General features: G+C 38.4%; 1 protein-coding gene across 3 annotated transcripts in view; it reads left to right on the top strand.

Annotated features, from left to right (window-relative positions):
- Positions 1-12500, top strand: part of LOC108424795 (phosphoribosyl pyrophosphate synthase-associated protein 1) — a 43590-nt gene that overhangs the window by 23929 nt on the left and 7161 nt on the right. For 2 of the 3 annotated variants that reach the window (XM_017693033.2, XM_017693031.2), the window contains 2 exons: positions 1607-1645; positions 11930-12000. In XM_017693033.2, the coding sequence (XP_017548522.1) occupies positions 1607-1645; positions 11930-12000 (110 nt within the window). The remainder of the gene's footprint in view (positions 1-1606; positions 1646-11929; positions 12001-12500) is intronic. The other variant, XM_017693032.2, reaches the window with a different exon arrangement.

Raw genomic sequence — 12500 nt, 5'->3', positions numbered from 1 at the left:
TGGACCACAGGTTGAGAAACCGAGTCCTAAAACACACTGACAGTCTGCATGACCTCAGTGAAGAGCTGGATGTGGCTTGAGAGACATTTTGGGGATGTTTTTACGGAAAGGATTTGGGTGACTATTGACTTTGTTTTTGTTAGTAATGTTAACTTTGTAGTATTAAACAAAAAAAATCAAAGTTGGACGCCAAACACAACTACATCTGGAGGAAGTGGAAAATAGTATAAATTTCATAATTTCCCCAAATCATTGCTTTAAATAAATTGCCTAAAAATAAAATAATTTTCAATAAAATAATTGTACATGGATTTAGCCCAATATATTAAGGATTAAGTATCACCTTTTATTATGATCTCTTTCACGTCTTAACTGCCTGCCTGTTGGGGACATTCGTTTTAGCTGTGTTAGCATGGTAGTCTGGGTGACGTGTTCTGTCGAAGGCCAGGTGGAGATGATTGCAGCCTGTGATCTGGTTCCCAGCAGGCCATTAAACCATAGTAAGATTAAAGCAAATCCAGTGTGATGTTTCAGGTTTAAACTCTGTTTAATTTCATTGGCCTAATGGACGTATGTTTATAACACCGTCTGCTTTGTACGCTCATTGCGCTTCTGAAGGTCTGAGTGAAGCAGTGAAGGATAAATCTATCCCTAATGCCCACTGGGTTTTGTACTGTAGTAAGCTGATTATTCCTCTGCACTTGCTGAGTTATTATGAGCCTAAGGGAGACTGTTTATTCACTGCTAGTCCCTTTAACTTTACTATCCATTTAAACATGAAGCCAAAAACCCAAAAGAATGAGAGCTCTTTGCAGTGCCAGTTAGTCCTGCTGTGTCGATGTGTCCTGTGCACTGCAAACAGACTTACTAGAAGCTCTCAAACCTTCTCCATACGATCTATTCAGACTCTGACCACAAACTCATTCTTACATTACTGCTTTTGCTAACTTGGACAGGCTTTATAAAACACTGGCAAAATCCTGCTGAACCTAATGGGAAGCTGTGACTTGAAAAGACCTGAAAATGATTAATTTCATGTTGATGATGTTTGTTATTTAGCTATGTTTACATTTTAAACTAAAAACAGATTGGAAATGACTACAACAAAGAATGTGCTTCAGTGCTTCATATATATATATATATATATATATATTTATACACACACACACACACACACACATACATACAAACATGTATGTAGGTGTGTGGGTATGTGTGTGTGTGTATAAATATATTTTGGCGTCCAACATTGACTTTTTTGTTTAATACTATAAAGTTAACATTACTATATATACAGTCCTCTGGATAAAATAACTTCTAAACATATAATAAAATAAAAACAAAATGATGATTTTATAATATTTGCAGTGAAACACACTGCACATGTGTGTGCTGCAGTTGTGTGCTCATTAATTTAAGCTGGAGTTTCTGTAAAGCTTGTCTAAGTTTGTGGCAATGAAATAAATGTGCAGACCATGGATAGATCAATTTTTGAAAATCTAGAGCTTCCATTATAGACTCTTAATTCACAGAGTGGTGCACTGGGTGACTGAATGTGCTGTTTTAATGTGCTTTTTAACCAGTCCTTTGTTTGTTGGCTATACAGGGAGACACCAAGCTCCATTTCCCGGCATCGAGCTTCCAAGTACGGCAGCCATTTCCACCTCCTCTGTGCTGTCTTTTTTGTCGGCTGTGTTACGAATACTCTGCAGTGGCCTGCATGTGTACTGACCTGTGCTGTGCTCTCTCTGCTGGGCTTTCTCACTCTCAGCTGCTTTCACTCTGATTTGTGCACTGTTCTTGCAAAGTGTGTGGACGCCACCTCTCTTAAGCTAGACTTCAGGTTGTCGGCTGAGAGTCTGAGGTGTTTCGTCGCTCAGTGTGATAAGAACTGCCCACTTTGCAAGTAGAGGTGTTTTTTTTAAAGGTGGACACATCCATGTGACGCTATAGCCTATCAGTTACATTTGAAGATGAAAAACGATGAAATACATAAAAACAAAAAAGTAATAAATACAGAAAAATAATACACATGAAAATTAGTATCTTCTCTAGTGAAATTATATTAATTCTAGTCGTTCTATTGAATATTTCTTATTTGGAGATGGTTGTTCAGTTATCATAAGATTATCTGGCTTATTTCCAAACATTCTTCACCTGTTTTAAGTAACTTTATCAAGTAAAATGATCTCACTATAGTGGCAAATAATTCAAGTATATTTCTTAAAACAAAACTATCTGCCAATATAGTGAGAGAAATTCTCAATACTCAATAAAATCACCCAAAACAAGCAAAAAATATTTGGAAATAAGTAAAATAATCTTAAATTAGGCTTACAACAATCTCAACAGCAGAAATATTACATTTATTGACTAGATTTAAGATATGTATTGACAAGACAGCATTTTTGCCATGTAATAAATAGTTACCCATGCTAAAAATCATAATAATATAAAATTGCTATCTGTCGTCACTGGTGAGTTAATTAAGTTTATTACTCACAAATTTATAATTAAAAAAAATTCAGTCAGAGTCTGTCGCCCTGTTTAGTGACGGTGCTAACATGGGCATAGTCATAAATGTTCTTCTCTTGTGATGTCAGAACTTTGGGCCACTATTTTAACAAGTTCATACCAGTTCATACCAAGGAAGACCCTTTTATGAACACGACGCTGAGTGTTCCTGTAGGTTTAACCCTACATAAACTTTAGCAGGTGTTTCCTCACATGTTTATAAAAAGCAACAGTGAATCTCAAATGAAAGATTCAAAAGACCACGTGTCCCCAAACATTTGATCTGCTGTGAAGGTGTGATTCAGACACACATCCTAGATCCCGTTCTGCTCGGCCCATCAGGGTTTGTAAGGAAGCCTTTGTCTCCTCGCATCAAAGGCTTGAGTGAATCGGCTGCCTGGCGACTGGCCAGAAACGTTAGAGCCTTTTGGGATGCGGTGGCCTTTAGAAGACCTTTTTAGGAAATGATTGGAGTCTGACAGAGAAATCTAAGCCTGTTTGACATTCAAGAGACACTTAAAGGAATAGTCCAGGGAAAAATCAAGTTTTATGCAAATTTTCTCCTGCATATTGCACCCCAAATGTGGAAAAGTATAGACTTAACAAGACTTACGATAGACGTAGACCACTCTACACTATCAGAAATAAAGGTAGTAAACTGTCACTGGGATGGTACCCTCAAGTTGGGGAACGTAACTGTACCATAATATAATATATAAAAGTTGTATTGACTCCACACCTCCTGCCTCATCTCCAGACTTTTTATTTTATTTTATTTTATTATTCTGTTTTAAAACATTAAGTTATGAGTTACTTTTCACCTGGAAAAACTTATTTAAGGTGCACAGTTGGACCTTAAAACCACTGTTTGAGGGAACATCTATATTGTTTTGTACCTGCCCAGAACCTTTATTTCTAACAGTGTATGGGTTTTTGTGATTTGTGAAATTCAGATAGACTATTTTTAAAAGGGACCCTACAGACAAAATGTAGGCTGCAAGATGGCTACTACTATGTGATGTACTTTAGTCCATGTTTATAGATGAAAGTTTGTTATACAGTATCAGAAACAGAAAAACATCCTTCACCTGTACTTATAAAGGAAGCGGTGAGATGAAGACGTCGTGCTCTGAGACACATAAGCTGGACGTCCGTCCCACCGCCGTCTTTTAAAGCTCAGAGTCTCCTCTGCAGACCAGTTTCTGCTCTGCCATGTTGACCAGTATAAACCTTTCACTGTGATGCGCCGCGCATGCGCAGAGCGTTCTTACACGATCCGATTGGAGTGTAATCGGATTCAGGCGTTTACACGGCTATTATTCTTCGCTTTAACCGATTATTTAGAGGTTTACCCACCTTGTTCAATCGGATAGAACTTGTATTCCGAATGGCCTCAATCAGATTAATCTATTCCGATTAAGGTGTTTAGATGGACGTATTCTATTCCGATTGAGCTATTAGCTGGATTATTAACAGATTATCAGGCTGCATGTAAATGTGGCTATTGTTAGTATAAAGTACTATAGTACAAATGGGGAAAAACAGGTGGGGCAGTGGTTAATTTGATTAGTTAATGATTATGCAGCGGCAGCAGCAGCATCTGAGGTGAGGATTGCGCAGCGTTGTACAGCAAGAAGCTCATTAGTAGTCAAGCCGGTCCAGAAGGCTGGCGAGCAGTGGCACCTGCTCCAGGCAGAACAGGCATCAGCATCAGACACACAGGATGGGCATCTATTCAACTCGTAAAAGAAAGGAACGAGAAACACACAGAGTTAGTTGTGTAATGAGTGACTGATCACAGATTACAGTGTTAACAGAGCAGCAGAGACTCAGGCAGGTCTAGATCTGACAGGGAAGACTAACTACCAAAGGCTCGACTATACAAGTAAGTTTTTAGCCTAGACTTAAAGACTGAGGCTGTGTCTGAGTCCCGAACATTAATGGGAAGATTATTCCAAAGCTGGGGGGCTTTGTATGTGAAGGCTCTCCCCCCTGATATAACTTTATTAATTCTAGGTGCCAGCAGTGAGCCAGCGCCTTGTGATCTAAGTAGGCGTGATGGTTCATAGTAGGAGAGAAGCTCACTCAGGTGCTGAGGGGCGAGTCCGCTTAGAGCTTTATAGGTCAGTAATAGAATTTTATAATCAATGAGAAATTTAACTGGTAACCAGTGCAGGGTTGATAAAACTGGGCTAATATGGTCAAACTTTCTGGTTCTTGTGAGGACTCTGGCTGCAGCGCTCTGGACTAGCTGAAGCCTGTTAAGGCATTTGCTGGGACATCCAGACAGCAGGGCATTACAATAATCTAGCCTTGAAGTAATAAATGCATGAACTAGCTTTTCTGCGTCCTGTAGGGATAATGCATTTCTTAATTTAGCAATATTACGGAGATGCAGGAAGGCTGTTCTAGTGATATTAGTTATGTGTGTCGATCAGGGTCTATCACAACGCCAACATTTTTTACAGATGAGCTTGATGCAACTGAGAAATTGTTAAGTTTAAGTGTTAAGTTAGACAGATTGTTCCTAGCTGCTTTTGGACCAAGAAGCAGGACCTCTGTTTTATTCCGAGTTAAGTAAGAGAAAGTTACTTGACATTCAGTCGTTCATGTCTTTTATACAGTCCTTAATCTTGCTAATTTTAATTTAATCATCCAGTTCGCTTGATACATATAACTGAGTGTCATCAGCAAAGCAGTGGAATTTTATGCCATGTTTACTGATAATGGTGCCCAATGGTAGCATATATATATATATATATATTGTGAATAATATAGGTCCTAAAACAGAGCCTTACTCTGTTTTACTTTACTTTTGCAAGGACAGATGATTCACCGTTTACATTACCAAACTTGATAGCAATCAGTGAGGCAGGACCTGAACCAGGAAAGAGCGATTCCTGTTACCGCTACAAGGTTTTCCAGTCTATCTAGTAAGATAGCGTGGTCCATTGTGTCGAATGCTGCACTAAGATCAAGGAGGACTAGCAAAGACACATTTCCTTTGTCAGAGAATAATAAAAGATCATTTATAATTTTTGCTAGTGCTGTCTCTGTACTATGATGTGGCCTAAAACCAGACTGAAGTTTTTCGTGTATGATTCCTACACAAATAGGAGCTTAATTGTTTTGCTACCATTTCTTCCAAGATCTCAGATATAAAGGGGAGATTCGACTGCCACCTATTTAACTTTTAACTTTATTTACCTTTATTAACTTTTTTTCAAATTTATTGAATAATTTTTGTCATGCCATAGGCAAAAGATCAATCTGGCAGAAATCTTCTTTTGAGACCCCTTATCAAAAGTAATCATAATTAGAGGTCATTGTAAAAGCTCTAACTGCCCATCCTTCGTATTCCATCAGCTAAAAGGCTGTATTGGCCTGTAAGGGTTGACGTTGGTGCATCAAGACTTTGATGATCGTAATGTTTAGACGCTCTCTAATCAGTTCTTAGCAGTTTCAGTCTACAGAAATCCTATGGGTTTATATTAAGATAGGCATTAAGAGGGTGTGTCTTACAAATAATGATCACTTATGCACATTAACATTTTGCATACATCATTTGAAAACTACTAAAGACAGAAATCATTCAAGTAAAAACTAAACTAACTACTGCTCATGAGACTTAATTCGATCTCTTTTAATGTGTCAGACTGTTAGCTCAAACCTGTCAGGTTAATGTTTTCAAAGGGTTAATGTATGATCAGTCAAACTGTAGAGTTTATGGAGCAAGAAACGAGAATAAAGAGTTTACTGTCTGATCAGATGAGATCGGTTTGCTGCTGTAGAATATGGCACTGTGGACGGGTAAATCTTCAGGAAAACACTGCGGATCTCAGGTCTGACAATAAAATATTTACTTATTAAATGAAGTACAGATAAAGTAAAATCACAGAAAAGTACAGATTAGCAGAATAAAATAACTGCTGCTGGGCAAAAAACTTTACAATGCTAAAAATTATAATTAAAAATCGCTTAAAATCTACACACTCATGCAACATATTTTCCAGAAAACTGCAAATTTTGGTGAAAGATGGCAAGTTTGCCTTTGCATATAATCCTGCTGGTAATCACTCAGTTTTTATAATGTATGTGTAATCTGATTTCAGGTTTTTTTTAATGCATTACAGTTACTTTTTTGTATCCTGATTGCATAATGCCCTGTTAATGTTCCCATTACCACCCAACCATAGTCAGAAATCACACATGCAGATCTTCAGAGATTATGTAATGCTACACTGTGTAAGATATGGGGATTTGGAGACCTCTGTGGTGGAAATGTGTAATTGCACACAATGTGTAGAGGATCATTTTGTAACGTGGGTTGTGCGTCGTACCCATTCCCCTGAGCGGGAGAACATTTTCAGCAGAAAGGTCTCCAGATCCCCAAAACATGCATAGTGCAGCTTTAACAACTGGAAAGAATTTGAGGTTGGTGTTATTTGATTTATTCTAAACAGTGTATATAAGCTTCCTTTGCTTGTTGGCATTAGCCCTGAAGCTTCAGTCCAGAATAAAAGAAACAAACTAATCTTGGCTGATCGACTAGGCCGATACGTAAATCTGAGTTTTTAACTGGAACAGTTTTTCCGGCCTGCAGCATGTGTAGATATTCATTCTGACTGCACACAACCCCGTCTGAATTTTCTAATTAGGTTCGCTTCTTCATCAGAGGAGCTCGTAAGTGAAATCAGGTGGGCCGAGTGAAGTATACGCCTGTTTTAGAAACCCCTCATATGAAAGGGGATATTATTATATGTTTATCCCTCATATTTTCTACAGTATGTGAGAATGAAAGCCTTAGTTCTATAAACTGATATTACAAAGCCTCTGTGAATGCAGAGCGTTTAATATCGCAAGGCTGTTTTGGAGCACAGCTGCAAAGAGACACAACACAAATCTGCAGATCCTGTGCTTCTGCATCATCTTTGCCTGCTGTTGAGCTCCTGTGGCTGTTTTCTAATAACCCTCTTTGTGATTGGGAAAATAATGGTTCTGTAGTGAGGTTTCAACTTTCCTAATCATAAGCTCAGGCTGTGGTTTTGTAGTTTTCAAGCATGGTTTTATGGAATCACTGGGAGCATCATGTGTGCAGCTTCTTTGATTTTGTATCTTCTAAAGTTGTCCTGTATGTGTCCAGTACTTGTATTAGTTCAGTTATATAAATGATGGAATGAAAGGCTGATCCTAGATCAGTTGTGTTGCTCTTCCTGAGACGAGTAAAACATGCAAGCTGTTGTATTCACTTTTGTTTTATGATTTTCTTTGTTTAAATGTTTGGTTGATCGAGGCCTCGTCCACGTGTATCATAGTCTTTTGTGTTTTAAAAGGGGGTGGTCTTTTGTATTGTTAAAAGGGGGGGGGGTAATAACAGTGAAGAGCTTTGTGAACGTGCCTATTGTGCAAATTATAGAGCATAAAGCTGAAGCAGGGATTCTTATAACGAAGTGACGGTGATGCGTTGCAAACAGTGGGCTTGTTCAGTTTCATAAAGACCAGCAGGTGTCAGTAATTCATCATCACAGATTCAAAGTTTTTCAAAAGCTGAAAAAGTGGAATGATCCACCTCTTTCTGCTAAGGAGCTGAATAAATGGATATTTCTTGGATATGGTTTTGTCTTCAACAACCAAGTTTATTATAATCATGTAAAAAAGATTTTGTACAGTTGTACTAGCAGACAAAAGTTTGGTATCATTTGCCTCATTAATAGTGTTGTTTTACCAACAGTAATAGCTTAGACAGTGTGAATTCAGATATTTTAAAATAATCACCAAAAGGCACCTTTAAAGCTTCTTGGTGTTCTACTACTTAATTGACACCTAAGAAGTTGCACAGAACAAACATTTTAGAATAATTTCAAGCATTTATCTGCAGCCAGATTTTTCATTTGCAGCCGTTTATCTGTTTACATGGCCACAGTTACTCCACCGTCTCTGAAACATCCACAAAGTTCGCATGAGGCAAGAGAAGAGTCCTTCATTTCAGTTGTGATGAAATAATAAGCTAAATTCAGCCAATTTACCAATCTCCAACCTGCTGAGCACACAGGAACCCAGCGTTCAGCTGTATTTCAGCGTTCTGAAATCAGTAAATGAAAACAACCAGGCGCAAGTTAACAAACAATGCCATGTTTTGTGTGGTTGGGAAGGGGAGGGAAGATACTCTGTAAGCTTTATGTTCTCAAAAATGTCCAGATACTTGTGGACGGGCCTTAGTTAACATTCTGATACGATTGATCGCTGATCCTAACCCAGGACTTGAATTTGAAAGCATGCAGATGTTGATCTTTTTGGTGTATATCTTTCTTTGGCATGGCTTGATCAGGTTTCTTCTTGTGTTACTTGGGGTGATTGATGTATTAACTGCAGCCCACAATCATGCACTCGTTCACTCACCTCTTTACTGTGATCCAACAATACTCCAGCAATAGAACATCAGTCCATGGTGTTCGACAGGGCTGCACGATATGGACAAAATACTAGTATTGTAATTGGTTTGCTGCATATTTCAAATGCAACAGGTCTTGCATTATATTGAATGGATTGGTCAACTAATAATTTGACTTTTTATAGGTTATATACTTTATCTGTATTACTGTTTTTTTAAAAAGCATGTTTCAGTCTTTGAGATGGGTCATTCAGAGTGGCGTGATGTGAAATGGCTCATCGTAGATAGACAAGAGAAGAAAAAATAAGAAGCTTTTTGAAAAATAACAATTTGTTGAAACTTACTTCTTAAGAGTAAAGTTAAGAAAAAACACATTTACAACCCCAATATAAATAAACAGAATATGATGATTTGCAAATCCTTTTCAACCGATATTCAATTGAATACACTACAAAGACAAGATATTTAATGTTCAAACGGATAAACTTGATTGTTTTTTACAAATATTCACTCATTTTGAATTTGATGCCTGCAACACGTTCCAAAGAAGTTGGCACAGGGGCAACAAAAGACTGGGAAAGTTGAGGAATGCTCAAAAACCACCTGTTTAGAACATTCCACAGGTGAACAGGTTCATTGGAAACAGGTCAGTGTCATGATTGGGTATAAAGGGAGCATCCCTGAAAGGCTCAGTCGTTCACAAGCAAGGACGGGGCGAGATTCACTACTTTGTGAACAACTGTGTGAGCAAACAGTCCAACAGTTTAAGAACGTTTCTCAACGTGCAATTGCAAGGAATTTAGGAATTTCATCATCTGCAGTCCATAATATCATCAAAAGATTCAGAGAATCTGGAGAAATCTCTGCAAGTAAGCAGCAAGGCAGAAAACCAACACTGTGACCTTCGATCCCTCAGGTACTGCATTAAAAACCCACATCATTCTGTAACGGATATTCCCACATGGGCTCAGGAGCACTTCAGGAAACCACTGTCAGTGAACACAGTTCGTCGCTCCATCTACAAGTGCAAGTTAAAACTCTGCCATGCAAAGCAAAAGCCAGATATCAACACCACCCAGAAACGCTGTCGGCTTCTCTGGGCCCGAGCTCATCTGAGATGGACTGACGCAGAATGGAAAAGTGTCCTGTGGTCTGACGAGTCCACATTTCAAATTGTTTTTGGAAATCATGGACGTCGTGTCCTCTGGGCCAAAGAGGAAAAGGACTGTCTGGATTGTTATCAGCGCAAAGTTCAAAAGCCAGCATCTCTGATGGTGTGGGGGTGTGTTAGTGCCCATGGCAGGGGTAACCTGCACATCTGTGAAGGCCCCATTAATGCTGAAAGGTCCATACAGGTTTTGGAGCAACATCTGCTGCCATCCAAGCAGCGTCTTTTTCAGGGACGTTTCCTGCTTATTTCAGCAAGACAACGCCAAGCCACATTCTGCACGTGTTACAACAGCGAGGCTTCGTGGTAAAAGAGTGCGGGTACTAGACTGGCCTGCCTGCAGTCCAGACACGTCTCCCATTGAAAATGTGTGGTGCGTTATGAAGCTCAAAATATGACAACGGAGACCCCGGACTGCTGAGCAACTGAAGTTGTACATCAAGCAAGAATGGGAAAGAATTCCACCTACAAAGCTTCAACAATTAGTGTCCTCAGTTCCCAAACGCATATTGAGTGTTGTTAAAAGGAAAGGTGATGTAACACAGTGGTAAACACACCCCTGTCCCAACTTCTTTGGAACGTGTTGCAGGCATCAAATTCAAAATGAGTGAATATTTGCAAAAAACAATAAAGTTTATCCGTTTGAACATTAAATATCTTGTTTTTGAATATAGGTTGAAAAGGATTTGCAAATCATCATATTCTGTTTTTATTTATATTTTACACAACGTCCCAACTTCATTGGAATTGGGGTTGTAAGAAGATTTTATTTCTTTAGACCATGTCTTGAATCTGGCACCTGGTTCCTATGACCACCATTGTAATCAGATTTGATTTAGATTTTAATGGCTGAATTATGCAGGAATTTTGAAAAGTTGGTGGAATTCCACTTTAATTCACTTTCAAAATAAAACTCACCTGAGCTATGACTAATCAGGATACTCACATCACACAGTAAAAAGCATTGAGATTGATTATCAATGCCTTATTCAGTATCAGTATTGCAAGTATTGTATAAGGTCATGATTTGCAAAACTGATACAAAACCCATGGTGCAGCCTTGGTGTCCACACAGATCAAATGGTAGTGAACATTGGCATGGAGGGTTATTCTAAACACCAAACATTAGGCTACCTTCACATTACAAGCCTCATTGCTCAAATCCGATCTCTCTGACCCGCTGCTTCACACTCGTTTAGGTAAGTGATTCAAATCTGTCATTAATGTGAGCTAACCAGCATCCTGAAATGACCCGCATGTGCACAACCTACTCAGTATCGTCACGTGAATGAATCGCATGCACATGTTCATCATCAGTAAACAAAGTAACGGTCAGAATGAGCCTTCACTGCTAAGATAAGTAACTCTGATCAGCTCTCAGCTGTTCATTATTAGAGCGAGACGAAGGCGAAAAAAGTGAGATGTGTTGCTTTTCTACCGTTTACAGGCTTTAACTTCTGTTTGGCGCTGCTGCCAGAGTAACACTGAATGATGGCACGTGTGCAGTGGAAGAAAGAACATGGATTCTGATCTGAGCGTTCACATTAAGGTCGCATGGCCACGAATCGGATACGTATCCGATCTAGGGCCACATATGAAAGTGACTCAGGTCGGATTTCATCAAATCAGGTTTGCGTGTCCACACAGCCCTAAAAATCAGATGTGATCACATTTATGGGCAAAAAATCGGATTTGTGCCACTTGAAACCGGTAATGTGAACGTAGCTTTTTCTTTTAAACTGTAAGGAGTTGAGCAGTACTGAATGTGTGTGACTGAACTTTATGACCAAGGCTTTTTAACCTCTTATCTGCCACATAAATAATAAATATAATGTTCACTCCTGTTTCCTGAACAGTGATGATGGCCAAAGAGAAACCACCCATCACAGTGGTCGGAGACGTCGGGGGCAGAATCGCCATAATTGTCGTAAGTGAAGTTCACTTGCTTTGAATAGAACAGAAATGATTAGCCGATCATTATTAGAAAGATGTCATTTTTATGGCTTATTCAAACGCTTTTGTGTTCAACAGCTAAATTTAATATAATGTGAAAAATAAACAGTTTGTTCTGATTTGTGATTTGCAGTTACACTAGCAGATAAAAGTATATGTTGTTGTTTTATACGCAGTAATAGCTTAGACAGTGTGAATTCAAATATTCAAATTCAAATATATAAAAATAAAATTAAAATAAACACTAAAAGGCACTGTAGATTATTTATTTGAAACCTTGCACAGTACGAACATATTAGAATCATGCTATATGTTTATCTGCAACCAGATTTGTTTAGTATTATTGGAATTATTAATCAGAAATTTTTGAATCCTGGTAAATACCTGAAGAACATGCTGTGCTTATTAATGTTTTTAATTTTTTTTTGTTTACAACCAAATCTGGAATTTCCTTTGTTAAAAAATTTACATGTG

Source organism: Pygocentrus nattereri, chromosome 30 (assembly GCF_015220715.1).
Source record: "Pygocentrus nattereri isolate fPygNat1 chromosome 30, fPygNat1.pri, whole genome shotgun sequence".
In the NCBI taxonomy this organism is placed as follows: Eukaryota; Metazoa; Chordata; class Actinopteri; order Characiformes; family Serrasalmidae; genus Pygocentrus; species Pygocentrus nattereri.
Note: the sequence above shows the minus strand (reverse complement) of the source record. Positions and strands in the feature narration are given on the sequence as shown.